A 24,062-nucleotide genomic window follows, 5' to 3' on the forward strand; every position below is an offset into this window, starting at 1 on the left:
ATCTTTGCCAAGAAAACCCCAAGTGGATCTCAAGTAGTTAGATGATACTGAAATGATTGGGAAAAAAAAACAACCCAGAAAGTGCAATAAAGTTTGATGATTCCTTTTTTTTTTTTTTTTTTTTTTTTTTTTTTAAATTTGTTCATATTTTATCTTGTTTACTTGTTATTTTTGTTGGCTTTACTTTCTGCTTTTTAAAAAATAGATTAGCTAGGGGCAGCTAGGTGGTGCAGTGGATAGAGCACCAGCCCTGAATTCAGGAGGACTACTGGAGTTCAAATCTGGTCTCAGACACTTACCACTTCCTAGCTGTGTGACCCTGGGCAAGTCACTTAACCCCAGTCTCAGGGGGGGGAAATAGATTGGCTAAAGGTTTATTAATTTATTAGTCTTTTTGAAAGAGCTTTTATTTTTTATTATTTTTATTATCATTTATCATTATATCATTTAATCATCATCATCATCATCATCATCATTATTATTATTATTAGTCTTTTTGAAAAAGCTTTTATTTTTATCATTCTTATACATTTTTCTGGTTTCCAGTTCATTTTTCTTTAGATTTGAATATCTTATTTTGAGTTCATTTATACTTCTTGTGTTTCTTACGTTTAAAAGTGTCAATTTAGAACATTCTTTATTGCTAGTTTATTAATATATGTTTTTGGGGAATACAATATTTCCCATAAGTACTGCTTTAGCTGCATCCTAGAAATCTTGTCATTATCATTTTCTCTCACATAATTATTTTTTCCATAGTTTGTTCTTTGACTAGTAGTTAATATTTCATTATTATTTCTTCATTTGGATTTGTGTCCTTTTGTTTGTGTTCTCTGAACTGATTCCTACTTTTATTGTATTATATATAATCTATAGAGAATGTCTTTCTTAAAACTTTTTTTATGCCATACTTTTATTTGCTAATATCTTTCTACCCTGTTAGTTTTCTAAGAATGCCATGTAGTACTGAGAAATAATGTTTTTTTAAGAATTTCATTTAGAAGATTTCATAAGTTTTTTTAGCAAGTTTTTTAGCTTTGTTGTTTTTTTTTTTCCCCCAAGAATTTGTTCAATTCCATATTTCCCTTTATCTTTTAGTTTTGCCCAAATCTGAGAAGAGGATTTTAAAGTCTCCTACTATTTTTTTTTAAGTCTCCTACTATTATAGTGTTTGTATCTGTGTCTTCTTGTTAATTCAGTTAATTTTTCCTTTGCAGTGGTACTTGGCATATCTAAGTTTAATGCTAATATACTAATTTTCTGTGTTTCCTTTTAATATAACATAATTTCTTTGTTTAATGTCTAAATTGAGAGATTTTGTCTTTACTTTGTGGAATGGCATAATTGCAACTCATTTGGTACATAATAATTTTTGTCATTTATCACAGTGTGTCTTTACTTTTTAAATTTGTTTCTTATGAGCAAGAGATTATGGCAATCTTTTACTCTTATTTTGTTTGTTTAATCCACTCACATTTAAAGGATGAGAATTTGATTGTATTTTTCTTTTTTTAAATTATTATTTTATTGTTTTTTTTTTTCTGAATTAGGATTGTTTTTGTTTCCTTTATCTTTAAAACAAGATTTTCTATTTATTTTTGCTTAATTTTTCTTACGGCCATCCTATTTTTGTAGGTTTTCATCTCCTTTTCCTTAACTTGCCTTGTATATATTATTCCTTTTTTTTTTTTTTTTTTTTTTTTTTTAGTTTGGAATTCTTCATTCCTTTTTATTGGTTATTTATGTTAGTTCTTTTACACCTTTCCCCTTTCCTTTTTCTTTCCAGTTAGGAAACTAACTTAAATCTCCTTATCTCTTCCCCAAAGTCTTTTGTTTGCATTTTAAAATTTGTTTTTATTTAAAAAGCATTTCTTTATTTTGTTCTCTTCAGGTCTAATCTTGTTTTTATTCATTGATTCATAGTTTTCAGTACTTATTTATTTAGTCCTTAGTCTTTCCTTTCCATAGATTTAATGTCCATTATATGTCCATACATATCCATATATGTATGTGTACACATATAAATATAACATACTTTGATCTTTTTACATGTTTTTTCTTATTTTTGTCTTGATGTTGGTGAATATTGCTTATAATTTAATTCAAAATGAAAAAGAATATATAAAAAATAAAATATATTATTCTAATGACAATATGATTGTGAGTGATGTATGACAGATCATATGGTTACTACACTAAAAGATCTAGAGAAAGACATAGGGGGTGGAACAAAAGTTTCATGAGCTGAGAAGGTTTGATATAAATTGCTATTCTCATTGGAAGGAGTACTTATTTGTATAAAATTAGGTATCTACTGAATTAGTATCATTTAATTAAAATTGGAAGAATTGTTAGAGGAGTCCAGCCCTCTTATTTTACAGATGGGAAAGCTAAAACCTTGAATGCTTAAATAACTCATCCAAAATTATACAAGTAATCAGTTATAGACTTGGTATTTAAACACAGTTCCCCTTATTTAAAATGCACTGGTTTTTCACTAAACCACACTGAAGTATTGACATAAAATTTTAATTTTGTAATGTTAGAAAAGAAATATCCATTATGACTGTTAAATAACATCTCTCTAAAATTTATTCATTGGGATTTTTTCCCTTCTTCTGTCAAGAAATAGATAATAGTCATGGTTCAATATAAATAGGTTTGGGAGAGGAAAGGGCAGTTAAGAGTTGGCTCCCTTAAAAATGGAGGGAGATGTACCACTAATATGGGAACAGGACCTATTGTAGCCCTTTTTTGTCTAATGCTTATTTAAATAATCTTGGGAAGAGATAGCAAGTAATGAGACTGAAACAACACTTCAAAACATATTTTAACTGACTTATTATTGGCTTAATCTTCAGAGGATCAGTGAGTAAGATTGATTTCTTATTTGAAGTGGAAATTTTTAACCAGTTGAAAAGGAAAGCATCATGCTCTATTAGATAACCTTTAAATTTTTATTTTATTGTTTATTATTATTTTTAAAAAAGTAACTATAACTAACTGCTAGCCTTAGAGTTGTGAGAGTTTGGGTTTAAATCTTGCTTATAACACATATTAATTACATAACCTGACAAGTTATTCTGATCCCTTGTATCCCAGGGAAATTTCTTTAAGATAGGAAATTGAAGCACACATGTCTATTTGTTTTGAGAGAAATGGGAGTGACAAAGGGATGAGTCCAGATTTCTTCACCAGTGACATCTCTATCCAATTAAAAGAAAAAGACTAATATGAATTAAATTTTGTGTATTGCTCTTTTGAAATAATCTTTTAAAAAGTCATCCAGTAGATGTCACTGTCTTCATGTTATATGTGCTTCTACAGGTTTGCATTTTGATTAATTCTCCTGATCAAAATAAGAATTCTGTGATGAAAATTGTCATAAATACATAACCATGATCAACATGAGGCCTATAGACATTTGCATTTGTATTTATTTGAAACGTGTGGGGTTTTTACCTTGTAAAATAAAAAAAAATTGAGGAAAATAAATAGAAAATTGGGAAAGGGCATATTTATTTCTGAAGACTCATTAATTAACTCATTGGATATAGCAGTTTAGCCCTTTGTAGCTGTGAAAAGTGAATTGATATATCTATATTAACTACTATTCCTTATATAAGAGTTTAATGGGAAAACAAAAATCAAAATCAGTTATAAGATTTTTTTCATTATTCAGACACCTGGATAAAATCCAGCCCAAGGCTGAGAGTTATTATTGCCCATCAGCTATTCCATAGCCATTGCCAAAGAGTTGTGAAGTTTTATTGCTGTTTCTCTTGACTTGGCACCTAGTCTACAAAAACAATGTTGCTTATAGTCCTTTGCCCTAACTATCCCTCACACCAATTCCTTCCAAATCAGTTGATTTAAATATCAGAGTAATTGATCTGTCTTCTTTATCTATCACCAAAGCCCACCTTAAACTTTATTAGAGCACATTCATGCTTTTTCTCTATATGCTGCAGAATTTTTCCACTGAAGTTTTTCCCAATGCTATCCTTTTCTTTCATCACTTACACAATTTCTGTCTTGCATTTCATTTTCTTTGCCTTTCCTAAGCACTTCTCTTGAATCTCCTGCTGGATACTTGTGAGCTAGGCTTGTCACAGACAGGTCCTCTGCTAGTTTAGGATTGATCGACCTTTGTTGCTCCTTCAGCATTTAGGAAAATGAAATTTACTAGCTATATAGTATGAAATAGATGTGATTTTCTTCTGCAGGACCAGCATTTCAGGAGGAGCCCTGCTTGTGCTCACTTTACTCCTAGCCCAACTCAGTTGTGACTTTTCTTCACCTCTTTGAGTAACTTCTATCCTGGGTGCCCATTCTTTCTTAGCAGACCTCTCACTGAAAGAGGTAAAATACTTTTCTTGCTCCCCTTTGACCCTTCTGAATACTTTCCATACTGCTAACTCAGTAACTTCATCTTCTAGGATCATTCCACTCAATCCAAATTTATCACCAATATCAAGCTCTTAATAACTGTTATTTACCAAAACGTGGGATGCTTTGCTTCCTTCCTTAAGGTCATTGTCTGGCTGGAAAGAAGTCTTTCCCTCTACTTCCAGTTCTCAGATCTGTTTATCCATTCCTAGCTTCTCTCCTGATGTCCATTCTTATATCACCAAATTGGTAATTTCCAACTGGGTGTCCCATAGGTATTTCAGACTGAACAAGTCCAAATTACAACTAATTATCTTTTCTCCCCCACCTTTTTTTTCTTCCACTCTTCCATATTATTGTTAAATATAGCAATATCCTCTTAAGTCATCTTGTTGTGCAGTCTCAATGTCATCCTCTTCTCATTTAGCTCTCTTACATAGTATTATACAAAGTCTTTTTCTTTTTGCCTATACAACATCTCTAAACTATCTTTTCTTTTATACTATTATTACCATCCTATAAGCTCTGTCATCTCATGCTTGGACTATTGGAATAGCTTTTTGATAGTTTTTCCTTTCTCAAATCTATCCCCACTTTAGGTAATTGTCCACTCAGCTACTTTATTAGATCTTCCTAAAGTACAGGTATGATCATGTTAAACACCTACCACCTACCCCCTCACATGATTCCAGTAATTCTTTATCACTTGCAGGATTGAGTATAAAACACCTTTGGTTTTTGAAAACTTTACAATACATCCCTTTTCTATCTTTTACAGCTTACTTTTCTAATACAGTAACACTTCTCCAGTCTCTTGTGTCTGATTGACCTTGAACAATCTTCTTCCTCACTTTTGCTTGCTGGCTTTTCCTATTTTCCTTAAACTTTTAGTTTTATCATTTCTGTGATTTGAAAAAAAAAAGTTTTCACTTGATTTAGTTTAAAATATTTCATCTTTTGTGATTATTTTAACTTTACTTAATTGTTGGCTTTGTAATTTTTAAACACATATTCAAATGTTTAATCTTCCTGTTTTTCCTGTTATGATATAGGAATTTGATTTTCCCCCTGAGAACTGCTAACTACTTTAGCTATATTCCAGAAATCTTAGCATGTTGTTTTTGTCATCAACATTTTCTGTTACATAATTATTGTTTACAAAATGTGTTCTTTGACCCAGTCAGTAGTTAGAATTTCATTAAATATTCATTTAGGTCTGTGACTTTTGTTTTTTGTTCCTGAACTGATACCCTTTTTATCATGCTATGGTCTGCAAAGAATGTATTTAATATTTGTCTTTTCTTTTACACTTGTGTGCAATATCATTATGTCCTAATACATGCTTAGTTTTTATAAAAGTTCTATATAGAGTTGAGAAATATACATATTTTTAGCTATAGTTTTGCTAGCAATTGATTTCTTTTCCCTCCTTTGGATATCTTTCTGTTAGAGTTATCAAAAACTGAAAGGGAGACATTGAAATTTCCTGTCACTATTGCATTTGTATCTGTCTTTTTGTAGTTCAGTTAATTTTTTTTTTTTATGAATTTAGATGTTTAGACATTTGGAGCATATACATTTAATAATGATACTGATTTGTTTCCATGCTTTATTTCAGGATAACGTAGTTCTAAAAAATCTCTTTATGTTATTAATTTTGTTTTTGTATTTTTTTGATAGCAAGATTGCAACTATAGATTTTTATATTCATCTAATACATAGTCAATTTTTTTACCTGGCCCTTCATTTTTATTCTGCATAATATCTGTGTGATAGTTTTTTTAAGGATGTGTTTCTTGTAATCAATAAATTGTGGGATTTTGTTTTATTTTGTTGGATTATTTAATCTATTTTCAGTTAAAGTTTAGAGATGTAGGTTTATATTTTTCCTTCATTTGTCGCTAATATTTTCCCTTCAGATTAGTGTTTTTCCTTCTCTTCTATAAACACAGTTCTTTATCTCTTCAGTTTATTTATCTTAATATACTCTAAAGTAACTTTTTTCTCATCTGTTTTCTTGTCTTCACTATGAACCCACAAATGCCTTTTCCTTACTCTTCTACTTTCTTATCTTTTATTTAATTTTGGAGTTTTGCTTAATTTATTAGTTCTTTTTATTGTTTTATTTAGTTATTGAGTCCCTATTCCCCCCCCCCCTTTTTTTCCCCTTTGGTTAAATAGCTGAATACAATCCTTTTCTTCCCTTTAAACTTATTTTATTCATTAATTTTTAAAATATATTTTTCTGTACCTTTCTCTAAAACTAGATTTCTTTTCATTCATCTTCTTTTTCTATGAGACATTCTTTGATTCATTAGTTCTTTGATCTATTCCTTATACAATGAATGCTTCTAAGGTATGGAGTTTTGAGATTATATTTCTTCATGTTAAGAATTTTCCTGTGTTTATCATTATTAACCTTTTCCACAATTCCCACGCCCCTACCCTCCCCCGTTGTCCCCCCCCCACCACACACATTTGCCATGCAGTTTCCTTCCCAAGTCCATGCCCAGACTCTTCTGGTAAATCCATTGTCTCCAAGAGCTCTGATTCTCCTTCTGGGGCAAGATGAGTAATCTACCAAATCTCTCAGGATTGTACCCATTATATGGTCCCTTTGTAGAATCACTTTCTTCCTTCATAGAAGTGTGCATCAATGGATGATATCCCTTCCTGCACCTGAAACAAGAATTCCTCCTCCTTAATTATGCTTGCTCATTCTCCTACAGGTTTTCTTTTTCCTTGAGAAAGTACAAGAGTTGTTTTCCTTTCATTGCCAACCTTTGCCTTTGAAGAGGGGACCCAAAACTCTAAAAATCCTTAAAGGAGAAAATCTCTGCCTCAGTAATGGACCCTGCCCCGAGGGACCCAACAGTTTCACCCTTGTTATCTGGGTGGGGTCGGTTCAGTCCTTAAACTCATTGAATTCAATTCAAATTCTAACCCTGGCTAAAACCCAGGGAGGAGCCAACTTGGGATTCCACTCATGGGCTCCCTTCAGCTAAAGCTCCCATTATAAAAGAGCCAAACTAAAACCCTCTCTTTGCAGAGGTTCCAAACATGCTAGCTCTATGCTTGGCATCCCAAAGAGCCTCTGTCCACTGGAATATTATTTCCAGTGCCATCCTCTCTCTATCCTCACCTATTTCCTAACCAGACTTTAGGCTTTTCTGTCAGGATTTCTAACTTTACTTCCAATGCCCATAATAAACCTCTTATCAATCTAGGTTTTCGGGTCTGTAAATTCTTTTACAGAGAACTTCTGCGTCCCCAGAAGGGAGACCCGCAAACTCCCTACCCTTGTGCTGCATCCCAAGGGGGTTACAGGGGAGCCAAACCTCTTCATTTGGTTCACTGAACCTTGAATCTGCCACTAGATCTAATTATTTAACTCCCTGACCACCAGAAGTCTTAATCTCATTTTGGTTCCCTAAATCTAAACCTTATCACCTTGATTAGGGAATGTCAAATATGCCTGTTTTCTTCCTCCCTTCTCTTTTATATACTCTTCTATTTTGTAGTGTAGTCTCATAAAAACATTGGTTAACTGTGCAGTGTTGTGAGATTTGTTCTATGATATCTCAGGCTTACTTGTCCACAATCAATTCTATTTGACTCCTGTTTTAGCTTTTTTTCCTCCATCTTTACTTTTACAAAGAAATCTTTTAATGATCTCACTGTTTTGTTGTTATTATAGTTGTTGACCTGTTTTGTATTTATATTATCTGGGATGTTTGAGAAGCAAGTCATTTGTCTGGATCTAGTGACACTTCATTTTATAAATACTTCACACAGGCCTTTTTATTGAAAGTATTTTACTTCGGGGGTACTTAGGTTGCACAGTGGTTAGAGCACTAGCCTTGGAATCATAACAACCTGAGTTTCCATTCAGCCTCAGACACTTATCATGTATGTGATCCTGGGCAAGTTATTGCCTCCCCTCCTCCCCCAGGCAAAGAAAAAAAAGAAAGCCCCTTTTTTTGTTTGATTACAGGTACAGGTTTGCTAGCTTTTTCACCCTGATGAGTTGCGTTTTGAGTTCCTTTGCTCTGTGAAGCACATTATTTCCTTCCTTCCTGCGGTTTATGGTAGGTAAATTAAACCACTGTGTCTTGGAGTTTGTATTGTAAGTCACCCTCTTCCTTTCCCCCTCCTGGAGGCAATCTGTAGATTGTTTTTCCTTAATTCTTTGTTTTCTGGGTTGAGTTTTGAATAATTTTCTTGTATTATTTCTTATATTATTATTTTTAGTTATTTTTTGATTAATTTTCCTTTGTCTTGTAATGTTTGTTCTTAGGTGCATAGTCTCTTTGAATTGATTTGAAGCCTTTCCTTGTTGATTTATTTGCTCATGCTTAAGATTTTTACTGTGTTTTTTCTCCTCTTGAGATCTTTGGGAATTTCAGTCCTTTATCTTTATTGAATCCTTTATTTTTCATATTCTAACTCCTTCCCTTTTTTGTTTGGAATCTCCAAACCTTCTCTTGTATTGCAAAAATTATGTTTTGCCATCTGCATGTGACTTGGTGTTGTGCTACTCAGTTTTAGGACCTTCTGATTCCTAGTTCTCTTTCTTGTTTTTGTGAGCCAGTTGGGATTAAATGGCTTGCCCAGGGTCGCACAACTAGTAAGTATCAGGTGTCTGAGGCTGGATTTGAAGTTGGATCCTCCTGACTTTGGGGCTGGTGCTCTCTCCACTGCATCATCTAGCTGCCCTTCTGTTTTTTTTTTTTTTTTTTTTTTTTTTTTTTTTTTAAAGAATAAAGAATTTATTAATTGCATATGAATAAAAAAAGTCAATATAACAAAGACAATATTTCTATCTAAGTTAATCTATTTATTCATTGTCATACCTATCAAATTACCAGACATTTTATAAAGCTAGAAAAAAAAGTAATAAAATTTATCTGGAAGAAGAAATACTCAAAGATATCAAAAAAATCAATAAAAAATGAGGGGGGGAATGATGTTTGAGGTGTGCCAAATTTTATTTTTTGGTCTATTTTCCCCTGGCTTTTTATTAAATGTTATTTTGATTGCATTATGGTCTGAAAAGGATGCATTTACTATTTCTGCCTTACTGCATTTGATTTTGAGGTTTTTATGCCCTAGTATATGATCAATTTTTGTATAGGTTCCATGAACTGCTGAGAAGAAAGTATATTCCTTTCTGTCTCCATTTAGCTTTCGCCAAAGATCTATCATATCAAACTTTTCTAGTATTCTATTTACCTCTTTGACTTCTTTCTTATTTATTTTGTGGTTTGATTTATCTAATTCTGATAGTGCAAGGTTGAGATCTCCCGCTATTATAGTTTTGCTATCTATTTCCTCTTGCAGCTCTCTTAATTTCTCTTTTAAGAATTTAGATGCTGCACCACTTGGTGCATACATGTTTAATATTGATACGGCTTCACTATTGATGCTTCCCTTTAGCAGGATATAATGCCCTTCCTTATCTCTTTTAATTAGATCAATTTTTGTTTTTGCTTGATCTGAGATGAGGATGGCTACTCCTGCTTTTTTGGTTTTGCCTGAAGCATAATAGATTCTGCTCCACCCTTTTACTTTTAGTTTGAATGTCTCATCCTGTTTCAGGTGTGTTTCCTGTAAACAACATATAGTGGGATTCTGACTTTTAATCCAGTCTGCTAACTGCTTCCTCTTTATGAGGCAGTTTGCCCCATTCACATTTATGGTTAGAAGGACTAATTCTATATTGCTTGCCATCCTATTAACCCCTGCTTATGCTTTTCCCCTTTCCTTCCCTTTTACCCTCCTATCCAGTATTAAACTGGTAAACACCACTTGCTTTTCACAGCCCTCCCTTTTTAGGATCCCTCCCCCACCTTAAAGATCCTCCCCTTATTTTATCCCTTTTCCTCGAAATTACTGTATTCCCTTCCCCTTAGCTTACTCCTTCCCTTTCACTTTTCAATGAAGTGGAAGAAGTTTCACCATAAATCGAATATGTCTATTGATACACGCTATGTTCATCTCCCTCCTTTCTTTCTCTCAGATATAATAGGTTACCTTTGCCTCTTCATGAGATGTAGTACCACCACTTTATACTTTTTTTATGATATAATCTCCTTTCCACCTCTAGTTTCTAAGACAAATTGTACATATGTTCTTTACATATTTTTTTGACAGAAGTATAGTTCTCAAGATTTCTTTTTACCTTTTTTAGAAGTCTCTTGAGTTCTGTATTTGAAGATCAAACCTTTTATGTAGGTCTGGTTTTTTCATCAAAAATAGATGGAATTCATTTATTTCGTTAAATGTCCATCTTCTTCCCTGGAAAATGATGCTCATTCTTGCTGGGTAAGTCACTCTTGGCTGCATACCAAGTTCCTTAACCTTTCGGAATATCATGTTCCAGGCCCTTCTTTCTTTTAATGTGGACGCTGCTAGATCCTGTGTTATCCTTATTGTGGATCCTCCATATCTGAATTGTTTTTTTCTAGCAGCTTCCAATATCTTTTCCTTTGTCTGATGGTTCTTGAACTTGGCCACTATATTTCTTGGCGTTTTGATTTTAGGGTCCCTTTCAGTAGGTGATCGATGAATTTTCTCAATGTCTATTTTACCCTCTGTTTCCAAAACGTCTGGGCAGTTCTCTTTGATAATTTCCTCGAAAATGGTGTCCAAGCTCTTTTTTTCCTCCCATTTTTCAGGGAGTCCGATTATTCTCAAATTGTCTCTCCTGGATCTGTTTTCCAGGTCTGTTGTCTTTCTGGTAAGGTACTTGACAGTCTTTTCAATTGTCTCATTTCTCTGGTTTTGCTTGACTCCCTCTTGGTTTCTCCTTGAGTCATTTATTTCTACTTGTTCCAGTCTAATTTTCAATGATGTATTTTCTTCACTCACTTTTTTTATATCTCTTTGTAATTGTCCAATTGAGTTTTTATCTTCTATGGAATTTTTTTCCATTGTATTTTTTAGAGAGCTGATTTCTTTTTCCAGCTCTCTAATCCTGTTTTCCTTGGAGTTGTTTACCTTTTCCAGCTCACTAATCTTGTTTCTCAATGATTTGATTTCTTTATCCACTCTGTCTTTGAATGCATGGGATGACTTCTCCAGGCTCTCTTGCCAAGCTTCCCTTTCCTTTTCCCATTTCTCTTCCAGCTCTCTTGTGAGAGCCTTTTTGATTTCCTCTATGAGGTTCTTTTGTATTGAGGAGCAGCTTATATCCCTCCCAGGGGATACATCTGGGGACATTCTGTTCCTAGTCTCTTCAGCATTTGAAGTCTGCTCCCTCTCCACACAGAAGCTGTCAATGGTTAGAGCCCTTTTGAATTTTTTGTTCATTTTGTCAGAGTAGGAATCAAAGAAAACAAACTGACAAGAGAAACAATTGGTCTGTTTTGCGGGGGATAGGGCTGGATGGTATTAATGGGCTTCCTCTACAGACTGGGGGTAGGGCAGCAGAGAGCCACTAACAGAACAGCAATGACTGTACTGAGTCTGCGCTCTGAGGCTCCGAGAACGCACCGAGTCAGTCCAGGTGGGGGTTGGGGGTGGCCGGGCTCTGAGAGACGCTGGCTTTCTGGGGTTTTAATCTTCACCTCCAGTGTTTACACCCTCTCCACCGCTCCTGGCTTGCTGCCAAGACGGAGCATCCACACTGGGGCAAAAGCCCTTTCACAAAAACGACAGAGATCACACCCCTCCCCCTCTGGTCTGAGCTGTGTGAGCTGCCTGTCTTGCTCTGGCTGTCTGCCCTCAGTCTGCGCCCAGTCTGATTGACCCTCCCCCGAACAAACACAGACCTTTTCTGGCGACTTTCAAGGATGTCTTCTCTTGGTGATAATTTGTGGATTTCTTTCTGGGTCAAGCATTAAGTCAGAGGCTTGTCATGAAGTAAGTTCTGAGAGAAAACGAGGAGCTCAAGCAGCTGTCTGCCTCCACGCCGCCATCTTGGATCTAGCTGCCCTTCTTTAGGCCTCTTACTGAGTTTTGTGACAGTATTGTTGTTATACAGCTGCCCTTTCCAAGGCAATCTGCCTTTTGGTTTTCCCTAGCAGTAGAAGGAGAGAGTCGAGTTGTTTTATTTTAAGTATGTGAGGCTTTTGTAGCCTTCCCTACATGTTTGGTTAGTAGATGCTGAATGAGTGTGATATGGGTTAGCCTTCTTTGCTGATAGTTCACTGATTGCTATTTTGTTAGCGTGTTTAATGTCAAACTGGTGAGACAGCAGATGTGCTTTTTCTTGCATGTAATTCCTATTTTGTAGAAATATGAGAGATTTGAGGATTGGAAAAATATCTAGGCTTCCATTTTGTTGGTCAGGAGATCTAGAAATCTGAGATTAATTTTTAATCATTTCTTCAACAGTCATTTATTGAAGTAATTTCTGTTATATCCAAGTCAGTAAAGAATATTTTTAATACACCATTTTGAGTATTTGTTTGTGAGGTTTTTAATAACCCAATAATGTAATGTTTTTATTTGGTTTTCTGGAGGTCTTTGGGGCAGCCTTCTTTTCAGTTCACTAATCACCACAAGATTAGCCAGGTGTTAAAAGTCCAAATCCTTTATTGTCTCCTTCAAAGTCTTGTCTCCTTGCCTAGGGCTTCAACTAGCTTTCTTAGAGGCCTTCCAGAGTCTTGGTTTCGGTCGAGAAATACAAGAGGCCAGACCAGCCACCAGTAGGCTGATGAAGATGGAAATGAATCTCCCTCTCTCCCTCCCTCTCTCCTTCTCTCTCTCCTTCTCTCCCTTTCTCCCTTTTTCCTTCCCTCCCCCCCTCCAGTCCATAATCTTCTCTACCTCCCTGTCTTGTAATGTTTGTTCTTAGGTGCATAGTCTCTTTGAATTGATTTGAAGCCTTTCCTTGTTGATTTATTTGCTCATGCTTAAGATTTTTACTGTGTTTTTTCTCCTCTTGAGATCTTTGGGAATTTCAGTCCTTTATCTTTATCTAACTTTTAAAGTACATTGAAATACTTTACTATTATACTCTTATTATCTATTTCTTTTTCTCTTATTCTTTCTCTTTACATAAATTAAAAAGAATATATCAACAAACAGAAATAATATTTCTGGGTTTGGTATTTTGATTGAACGTATTTCTGTCTGATTCAACTTGTTGTCTTTCAAAGCCTGATCCTGCATTATCTGATCCTATAACAAAATTTGTATTACATTTCCAAAATGCTTGGTTTTTGTTTTTTTCATGTATGTCTATGTTGTGTGTGGGGCCAGCATCTGCCCCTATGATTTTATCAGTATAAAAAACTCCTAGTGTGTACCTTCCCTCATAAAAACAGTTTGTATGTGACTATTATTCTTATAGAACTGGTTGGGAATGATAAGAAGTTGAATGATTTGCTTAGGGTCTTGTCTAGTATCTATCAGAGGTGGGTCTTGAATCTTCCATTCTAACTCCAGCCAGCTTTCTGCAACACTATGCTGCCTCTCGAGAAATCTTTAGATTGAATAATTCACTTATATGATTTTATTTTGTAATTCAATGAAAGATTTGCTGGACTCAAGACAGATTTACTTGGTTATGATAATATATAAAATGCTTTTGTAAATCTTAAAAGGCTTTAAGAATACCTTGAAACTTTAAAGATTTATATAAGCCATATTTATAAAAAAAATTTTCAGCAAAGAAAATGAAGATATTTTTAGTGTATTCATTCTCTTGTTAACATGTAACAGTTAACCAAAATATTATAGCAGTGTATTTATTATCTGCAGAAAGACAGATGAATAAGAGAGAAGAATACAACTTGCCCAAGAAAAAATAAGATGAGATTAGAACACGAAGATCTTTAAGAATTTATATTTCAGGCCTTTGGCATTCAAGAGTACCACTGACCTTTTATTAAAATGCTCGCATTATTAATAAAATGACTACCCATAAAAATTATTATTCTTACTATGGCTTTAACTGGTCTTTGTTTATTAATGAAAAGAATCCATCATTATTAATTGGTATTCATTTGTGGAAAGAATACTAGATTTGAATCCAGAAAACTTGGGGTTCAGGTCCAGACTTTGCCCCTCCTATAAGCATCACTTTGGGCAAGTTATTTCACCTGTTGCATTTTTAATTCCTTCCTCTTAAAATATGTGTGTGGGATAGAGTGTTAAGCTATATGATTTTAAGGTAATTTTCAGCATTGAATCTATTATCTATGTGCATATTTATCTCTAAAGCCTTTGTTGTAGTTTTATCCTTTGAATTCACTAACTTGGGTTGTGCAAGGAATTTAGCCACTTAGCTTTAGCTATTACTGAATTTTTGTTTGTTTCATTTTTATTTCCACAGATTAATCAGGATAGCAGAATTCCGTTTGCCTAGCTTTTTCAACACTGATGAAAAATTACTTTCAATGAGCAGTAAAATTCATTTGTATCAGGAACTTACTTGCAACAATGTACTAAAAAGGTAAGCATTTAAGTATAGACAGATTTCATCTATAACCCCCTCTTCTCTTTTCTGACATTTCCATTCTCTTGAGCAGGTCCTCATCACACTAGGAACATCTTCTGCTTAGTGTTCCCAGACCCAATCCTCTCCCCTCAGGTTGCATGGTGCCAGAGTGATCTTCCTACAGTGCTGACCTTACTCTGTCCCATTCCCCATCTCATTTCTTTTATCAGTCAGTAAACTTAATTTATTCTGTGTCACCTCTAGGATCAACTAGAAAATCCTATGTTTGGTTTCTAAAGGTCTTTAAAATCAGTTCTTGTCCCCCCCATGTTTCCATCTTCTTACTTTACCACATATTCTAAGATCCAATGACACCAGCCTTTTTGCTGTTCTTTTCACAAGATACTACAATTTTTGTCTCCAGGCATTTTCATTAGCTGTCCCTTCTCATCTGAGTTTCCTGGTTTCCTTGGCATCTCAAGTTTCAGCCCAAATTTTACCTTCTATAAGAAGAAACCTTTCTTTACTTATTTTCTGAGTTTGCCCATCTTTGCAGCTTATATTATGGCACCTCTTTCCTTCAGTTATTCAAGTTTAAAAGTCTGGAATCACTTTTGACACTTCTCACTTTGTTGACTTTAGTGTTGGGCTTGTCTGATCTCATGATCTTCATAAATTCATCCTATTGCTCATGAGGTCTTCCTGAGGTCTCTAGGGTCTATTTAGTACTATTGGAGTCTTCTCTTGATCTCTTTACAGTAGTTATTAATTAGTTTATCTCTTTGAAAAAAATAATTTTATTGATATTTTTTGTTTTTACACTGCCTAGATTCTCCCCTTTTACTCCACTTCTTTCCCTTATAATATAGAACTTAAGGGAAAACAAAGAAAAGGGAGAAGAAAGGAAAAAACCCAGCAAAATCTTTCAGAAGACAAAAAAAAAAATAACCAACAACAATCTGGCAATATTCTACACCTGTGGATCCTTTATCCACATCAAGCACTTGGGGCAGATGTTTCCTCAAGTTTCTAATACTTATGCAGTATTGATTTTCAATTGTATATATTTTTTCCATTTTTAATTGTAATTGTGAAGCAGGTTGTGGTCCCTTTAAAAAACTGTATTTCCTATTGATCTGTGATTCTTTTCAGATTACCAGCCCCTCCTGGCTGAGACATATTCTCCCCAGATAAGTTGTCTTTCCTGGATGCCAGAGCCTTTGATACAGTTACAAATCCTGGTCAAAAAGCATCCCTTTGAATTCCAGTAGGAGATCCAGGATGTCCAGCTCTCACTGGGTCTGAGCCAACTTGGGTTCTTCCAGCCCCCACTGGTTCTGCTCTTCTCTGGCTGTCCCAACTCCCACTAAGACCCAATATAATAGTTTCCATCTATGAAGGTCTTTTGCAGGTGGACTTTGACAGCTCTCTTTGCTGCCAGTACCTTCTGTCCACTGAGAACTGCATTCTCAGAGCAAAACTCCATTTTCCATAGATCTGCCCACTGGAATAATATTCTTTTCCAGTCTTATCTTCTCTTTATCCTCACCTATTTTCCTAACCAGATTTTATGCCTCTCTGTTAGGATTTCTAACCTTACTTCCCAGTCCCTATAATTAAACTTCTTTTATCAATCTAGGTTTTTGGTTCTGTAAATTCTTTTACAGAGAACCTCTATGCCACCAGAAGGGAGTCCCCCAAACTCCCTACCCTTGCACCAAGGTCCAAGGGGGTGCAGAGGAGCCAAACCTCTCCCTTTGATTCCCTGAACCTTGAATCTGCCACTAGACCTTATTATTTAACTCCCTGACCACCAGAAACCCTGATTTCATTTTGGTTCCCTAAATCTATACTTTATCAATCGTATATATTGTTTTCTACATTCTCTCTTTTTTTTTCTTCATCAGTTTGTTAAGTTTTTTCCATTTTCTCTATATTCATGATGCTTATTTCTTATAGCACAGTAATGCTCTATTACATTGATATACTGCAATGTGTTTAGCCCTTTCTTAGAAAATGGGGAAGTTCCTGTTCCTTAGCACCATTACCATAAAAGGTGCTATTATAAATATCTTAGTGTATATAGAGCCATTCTTTTTTTCAGTGAACTTCTTGAATAATGTCTTACATGTACTTTTCCATCCCTATACACCTTCCACTTTTGCAGAAGGGCTCCTACTTCTTCTTTTGGACCAAAAGGTTTTCTTTGTAATTGGTCAATAATAATTTTCAGTTATTTTCTAGTCCTTATTCTTTTTGTTTCCATTATTGTTTTGATCTCTTTATGACTAGCCTATCTATTCTTTAGGTTGTTTGTCTCTGTGATGATATAATTTTTGCTACTTATTCATGTGTTGTGGTTTTTTTGTTGTTGTTGTTGGCAATTTGTTTATCCTTGTCCATCAAATTCTTTTGATTACTGTTTTAGGTAATTCTCAATCTTAATTCTTTTAAGTTGTTAGTATTTGTAGACTTCTACAAATACTAACTAGCAGCTATACAAACCACCACTGACCTATAGGAATCATTTGTCAAATGATTGATTATGATTACTTAAGGATCTCACAGTCCTTTAACCACTTGATCAGATTTTCTTAGATAAGGCCTTTAAGCTATTTACAAGTGAGAAGACTTGTCCCTGACTATCTTGTGTTTATCAGTATTCACTCAGTACTATTTATTGAATATATGATGGCTGGATCTGAGTCTTGTAAATATCCTGTAATTGCTTCATTTAAGTGAATGAAATCTCTTTGATTTAAATAACACTATAGTGTTAGCAACCTTGCTGCTTTGGGTTTAGAAAGCCAAAGAATGAAACTACCTGGAAACATGAGTAGTTTGGTTCATTGAGGGATATAAAATAAATAAGTTGCTGGGGGAATATGTTTATTTTGAGTACCTGCAATATGGGAAAGGACAAAATGAGTTTTTTTAAAATTCAGTTTTTAACATTTTTAATCATCTGCTGACATTTCTTCCATATAGTTAATATTTTAAAATATTTATTCTTTTAAAGGATTGAATCTTTGGAAGAAGAAATTATCTCCAAGGGAGTTAAACTTTTGATTATTGATTCTGTTGCTTCTGTGGTCAGAAAGGAGTTTGATACACAACTTCAAGGGAATATGAGAGAGAGAAGTAATTTTTTGGCAAGAGAAGCATCATTATTGAAGTATTTGGCTGAGGAATTTTCAATAATAGTAAGTTTTTCTTTCTTTTTTCTTTAAACTCTGACATCTAGTATCAAGTCATAAAATCATAGAAGGAGGAAACGAAAAACAGATGGTTGTTTTATTTTTAAACAGACTGTGCAGTCTAGTTGCTATTATCAAATAACATCATCATGCTACTTATTTTGCTTTATTTTCTGTTTTCTGATTTAGCAAAGGGCTGACTTCAGAGTTGTTTTAAAATAATTGCTCCAGTCATTCTTCCTGTTCACTCTGTGGGTGTATTTCATATTTCTTTCCCTCTTTTTGTCACCTTTGTGTAATTAATCTGAATGAAATGGCCCAGGCAGAGGCCTAATTTTATTCCCAGTCATTGTTCCTTTGTGGTAGCATTTTCAAGTTGTTATTTATACTCTATATTTAATAGAATTTGGCCTTCAGATTCTTATAAAATCATTTGTAAAGAGATCCTTAAGGACTGATGTTTGTATATATATATATATATATATACATATATATATATATATATATATATATATATATATATAAAATTTGATGAAGTTGTGTTGATAGCTGGGGATTTTGGTTTGCAAGAATGAAAGATAAGGTATTTGAGGGGCGGCTTGGTGGCAAAGTGGATGGAGCACCAGCCCTGAATTCAGGAGGACCGGAGTTCAAATCTGTCTCAGATACTTAACACTTCCTAGCTGTGTGACCCTGGGCAAGTCACTTAACCCCAGCCTCAGGAAAAAAAAAAAGAAAGAAAGATAAGGTATTTGTGAGTGTGGAGGCTCTATGGCAATATTTTACATTTGGTTAGACCCTTTTGAGCTCTGAACACACAATTCTGGCTGCCTTCAAATGTCTTGGTACTTGAATTTAGGTTTGGGATTTTTTTCCATTAATATTAGGAGTTTTCCGTTTTTAGAAGGGTCTTATCAAAAATAATAAGTAAAGGAGATAAATTTTTAATCACATGTTGACATAAATTTTGGTCTAAGAATGATTGCTAACAGGAAGAAAATTTATCTAATTCATCTTTGAATTTTCAAATAATATACCAGAAACCTTAAGTTTCAGAAACCTTATTTATCCTGCTGATGTCACAATAAAATTGATGAGGTATAGATTTGGGGTACCCAAATGAAATTTAGGTGTAGTGATAGGTTCGGGGTATAGGGAGTCAAATAGAGCTCCCCTGTAACCCCTTTGGATTGGCGCAAGGATACAGAGTTAAATGAGGTCTAGTAGTGGCACAAAAGTCCCCCGTAAAGGAATTTGTAGATTCAAAAACCTAGATTGAGTACAGGTTGATAACTTTTTGAGCATAGTTCCAAATTGCTCTCCAGAATGGTTGGATTCATTCACAAAGTATCAGTGTCCCAGTTTTCCCACAGTCCCTCCAACATTCATCATTATCTTTTCCTGTCATCTTAGCCAATTTTAGAAACGTGTAGTGGTTATATACTATAATTTCTTCAACCATTCTCCAACTGATGGGCATCTATTCAGATTCCAGCGCGATTACATTACAGAATGGGCTGGCACAAACATGGACATTTTATTTTGAAAAAATTTTGAGTTCCAAATTTTTCCCTCCTTTCTTTATTTCTCCCCTCCCTGACGTGATGAGCTGATACAGGTTATTCATGTGTGATCATACAATACTTATTTCCATATTAGTCATGTTTATTAAAGAATACATGGACTAGAAGGAAGAGGAAAAAAAAAACACAGAAAAAAGTAAAGTGGAAAAAATATTTTGGTTTGCATTCAGATTTCATCAGGTTTTTGTTTGTTTTTTTCCTGATGTGGATTTTCATCATTAATTGTAATGTTCTGGTTTGGAATTTGGAATTTCTTGAATCATTGTGTTGTTGATAATAGCTAAGTCATTTATTATTCATTACACACTATTTCTGTAATGGTGTATAATATTCTGGCTCCTTTTACTTTATTTTGCATCAGTTCATGTACGTCTTTTCAGTACAGACTCACTTATCAAAGAAAATATATGTCAAAGAAAATGAGCTAGCTTTCATATGGGAATTTTCCTTGGTAATCAAAATTTATGTTTTTAAGCACCAAAACAAAATTTATCTAAAAAGTATTCCTTTTCTGTTAAGTTCTTACTAAGTGCTAATGAGATAATGAGATATTAGGTTCTTACTAAGTGCTAAGTCGGTACTTGACAATTCTCTAGTTCTGGCCATGACTGGGAGTTTTACTTGTGAATTCCTGGGGAAGAGCTTGCATGCTTAGGAGGAGCAAGTTCATTGGTTGAAGTAATTTTTCCCAGAAGCCCTTGTATTATCCTACACCCATTCTTTGGGAGGATAAAAGAGGGCAGCTGTGGAGGAAAGAGAGAGTTTTGTCTGGACGAGACTTGAGGTTGCTCTCTGCAGGAAAGGAAGTCGGCTCTCTTCAGGAAGAAGAATCTGTCCGAGAGATTTGAGTTGACACAGCAGATCTCCTCCCAGAGAGCGATCGGCAGCTTCTGGAGACAACAGCATGTTACACTTTTCCCTACCTTTAAAAAATTAAAAAAATTTTTTAAAATTTATTTTTAATAACACATTGCTTTGTGAATCATATCAGGAGTTAAAAATCAGAGCAAAAGGGAAAAACCATGGGACAGAAAGAAAAAAACAGAAAAAAAGAAGTGCACATAGCATGTGTTGATTTACATTCAATCTCCATAGTTCTTTTTCTGGATGCAAAATGGCGTTTTCTGTCCAAAGTCTGTTGGGATTACTTTGGAAAATGTTAGATGTCTGAGATAGATTTGAATTTGGGTCATTCTGACTTCAGGCCCAGTGCTCCATCTAACTGCCCCTACCCCTAACTTTTAAAAGACAATATGCTTGACTTAGTTTCATGGTCACTTGGATCATTGTCATTTTATATATACAGAAGAGAATTAGAAGTGATAGATAGATAGATCTATCTATCACTTCTAATTCTCTTCTGTGAGTAATATAGGAGATATCAGATGGTATATATAACTGTTTTCCTCATCCAACATTTAATGTCTCCAGGAATTTATGGGACATTTTCTGCCTCTACTGTTTCTTATCTCAATGATAAATGTTCTCAAGTGTTGCAGTTTTTCTTCTCCTTTCTTTCTTTTTAATTTTTATTTTAATAGGATTTTTTCTTGCATATTCCCTACTTTTCTGCTTTTAATCTATTGTAAATCAAGGGGAAAACGGACAACCAGATTGGTTAAATCATTGAGCTTATTTTTATAAAGAGCTCCCCTGGCTTTAGGTTTTGAGACGCTTCATTTCCTTTCTGTCTTCCTAATGACATGGGAGTTTATCTGGATGATTGAGGCTGCTGTAAATCAAGGACTCAAATATAAAATGAATTAACATACAGATTGTAACAGCTTCAAAATTAATCTGGAAGCTTGTCTAATTGAGTTGTGACAAGCAAAATATTGCTTTTGAGTTGTATAAAATGTAGACTAATCTTTGCCTTTTACTACTTTAAAAATATTAGACCATTTAAAAAAGTATTAAATGAGAGTATTCAGTTTTTTTATTTCAAATATATTTTTAAAAATCAAATTATGCATTTATTAAGATAATTGCATTTGCTTAGAATTCCTTTTTTGTTATTTTTTTAAAGTAAATTTTTCACCATTCACCTCAAATTTTTTTGTTACTGGCTGTATTGTTAGGATTTCCCCAGTGATATTTGAGAGAAGTTGAGGGCCAAAGAAGTGAAAGGTTTAGAAATTCAAAATTATGCAGGTCAGTGTTTGTATCACATTGAAGAAAAATTTAGCTTGGCATAATGGTTAGAGAGATGATCTTAGAGTCAGAAAGTTATATTTTAAAATTCTCCTTTTGTTACATATTGCCTATTTAAATCCAGATAAGTCAACATTTTTTGGCCTGAACAGAAACTATTGCTATTTACACTCTTTTTGAGCCATCAAAATCCAAACAATAAGCTAGGGAGGCTTTTGACTGGGACCTATTATTAGCCAATCAGTGAAAACCAGAATGGTTTGGGTTTAAAGGCATAGTTCATTTGAACTTCATTGGGTTTTATCAAAGCCTGGTTTTTCAGAGCTGTATTCCAAGAAATTACAAATGAAAATTACATGAGACAAATGAGTTAATTGTCCCAGTGATTTGGAAACAAAAAAGAATAAATATGTAGAGAAGAAAAAAAAAAACTAGCCCCCAAATCCCAATATATCTTCCAAACTATAAGTGATCAAAATTTATATTACTTTGGATAGAACATTCACATGTAAGAGAATGACGCTCTTCTAGTCAACTTTATATCTCTACCCTATCATTATTGAAGATCAGAGTAATGGACTCTTCTACCCCTGGAGACTTTTGCCTAAATATCTCATATCTAGGTCTGGTCTTAACTTGTCATTGCTGTTCCCAGGCTCTTTCAAGTTTTTCATTGTGGGATTTTGGCAGTTCAGAAACTTTGTCATAAGAAGCCCTTTGCTCTAAAATTTTTTTTTTTTCCTTTGGATATAAATCCTCAAAGTATCTGCTATTTGTCTAAATTGCTTCTTAGTTATTCTGGGAGACTTCCATGTTGTTTGCCTACTCTAATAGTAGATTTTCTAGTAGGACATTTTTTTGTCTTGTCTGTGAACTTCTATATGACTTTTTGTGTGGCTCTGTAGTGAATGAAGTAAACTTATTGTGGTTTCTTACTGGATTTATAGACCATTGTTCAGTGTGGTACTATTTTTTTATTTGTTTGTTTTTCTGGGAGTAGTATGAAAACTAGGCTGTCTGACTCCATTTAAGCACTTATCATAGCAGGAAGTCCTCTTGTCCATTTTAAAAAAAAAATTAATTTTGTGGGGCAGCTAGGTGTGCAGTGGATGGTGCGCCAGGCCTGAAGTCAGGAGGACCTGTGTTCAAATGTGGTCTCAGACACTAAACACTTCCTAATTGTGTGACCCTGGGCAAGTCACTTAACCCCAATTGCCTCAGGGAAAAAAAAATCTATCTATCTATCTATCTATCTATCTATCTATCTATCTATCTATGTTTTTTGATGATTAAGGCTTTTATTGTTCTAGTGTTCTAAATTTATAGTATGCCATACATATAAGAAATACTTTTGTAGATTATATAAATAAGACTTCATTTTCTCAAAACTTTTTTAAACTGACTTCTTCTTTGTAAACTGTACCTGTTGATGGTTCACTTGTTGATATTACAAATACATTAATCTTGGCTTTAGCTGTAGGGAGGGTTGAGGCATGTGATTTAAATCTGAAGTACCTTACACATTCTGTTCTCTCAATAATTTTCACTGACTGATACTTAAATTTCTTTCTTTTTGGAGATGGTCCATCAATTTGGAAGCATGCCTGAACTGTTCTCCTCCCTTAAGGTGTAAGAAAAATAAATTTTTATCAGTCTAAGTCTATTTTTATTCTATCTGTTTGGGCAGTATGTTTCATAACAGATTCTTTTGATTTCCATCAACCTTTAGAATTAACTATTCTATCTTATTGATGCTTATTCAAAATCTCCAAAGGACTATGCGGAGGAATTTATAAAGGTCAGAGTATAGTTATAGCCTAGGGAGTACTGTGAGACCTCCTTCTCATCCTGCAGTCTATTTCTCTCAAATGGCACTCACATTGGCAGATTTGAAGATGTACAGAATAAAGTAACCACCACATGATTATAACTCAAACTCTTCTCAGGGTTTTTAGGGGAAACCTGGTGTGTGCAGGGATATATTCCTATTATTGGCCACTATAGCTCCTGAGTTACCACTAGTGTGCTTCCCATTTACAGTCTTTCACCTTGACGTTATTTACTTTTAAACATAACACATTTTAAAAATAATTAGTCAAAAGCAAGAATAATCATAATATTCATTAGTAGGCAAAAAGGGGGGGGAAAGCAAATTTTATATATTTTTTATTATATTGGGTGTTGTATTTTTACAAATATCTCATTTGATCTAAGAACTCTGGGAGATAGATGCTTTCATTTTTCTCATTTTACAATTGAGGAAATTGAGGCAAATAGAGGTAATGTGCTTTGCCTAAGGTTACAGAGATTGAGTGACTTAAGTAGCTTGTAATTATCTGAAGTTAAATTTGAAGT

At 34.2% G+C, this 24,062-nt stretch overlaps 1 protein-coding gene across 1 annotated transcript in view; it reads left to right on the forward strand.

The window, feature by feature from the left end:
• Positions 1-24,062, forward strand: part of RAD51B (RAD51 paralog B) — a 784,849-nt gene that overhangs the window by 28,812 nt on the left and 731,975 nt on the right. Inside the window, exons 6-7 of the mRNA XM_074290461.1 lie at positions 14,672-14,791; positions 17,796-17,979. Of these exons, the coding sequence (XP_074146562.1) occupies positions 14,672-14,791; positions 17,796-17,979 (304 nt within the window). The remainder of the gene's footprint in view (positions 1-14,671; positions 14,792-17,795; positions 17,980-24,062) is intronic.

This window comes from Sminthopsis crassicaudata, chromosome 2 (genome assembly GCF_048593235.1).
Source record: "Sminthopsis crassicaudata isolate SCR6 chromosome 2, ASM4859323v1, whole genome shotgun sequence".
Lineage (NCBI taxonomy): Eukaryota > Metazoa > Chordata > Mammalia > Dasyuromorphia > Dasyuridae > Sminthopsis > Sminthopsis crassicaudata.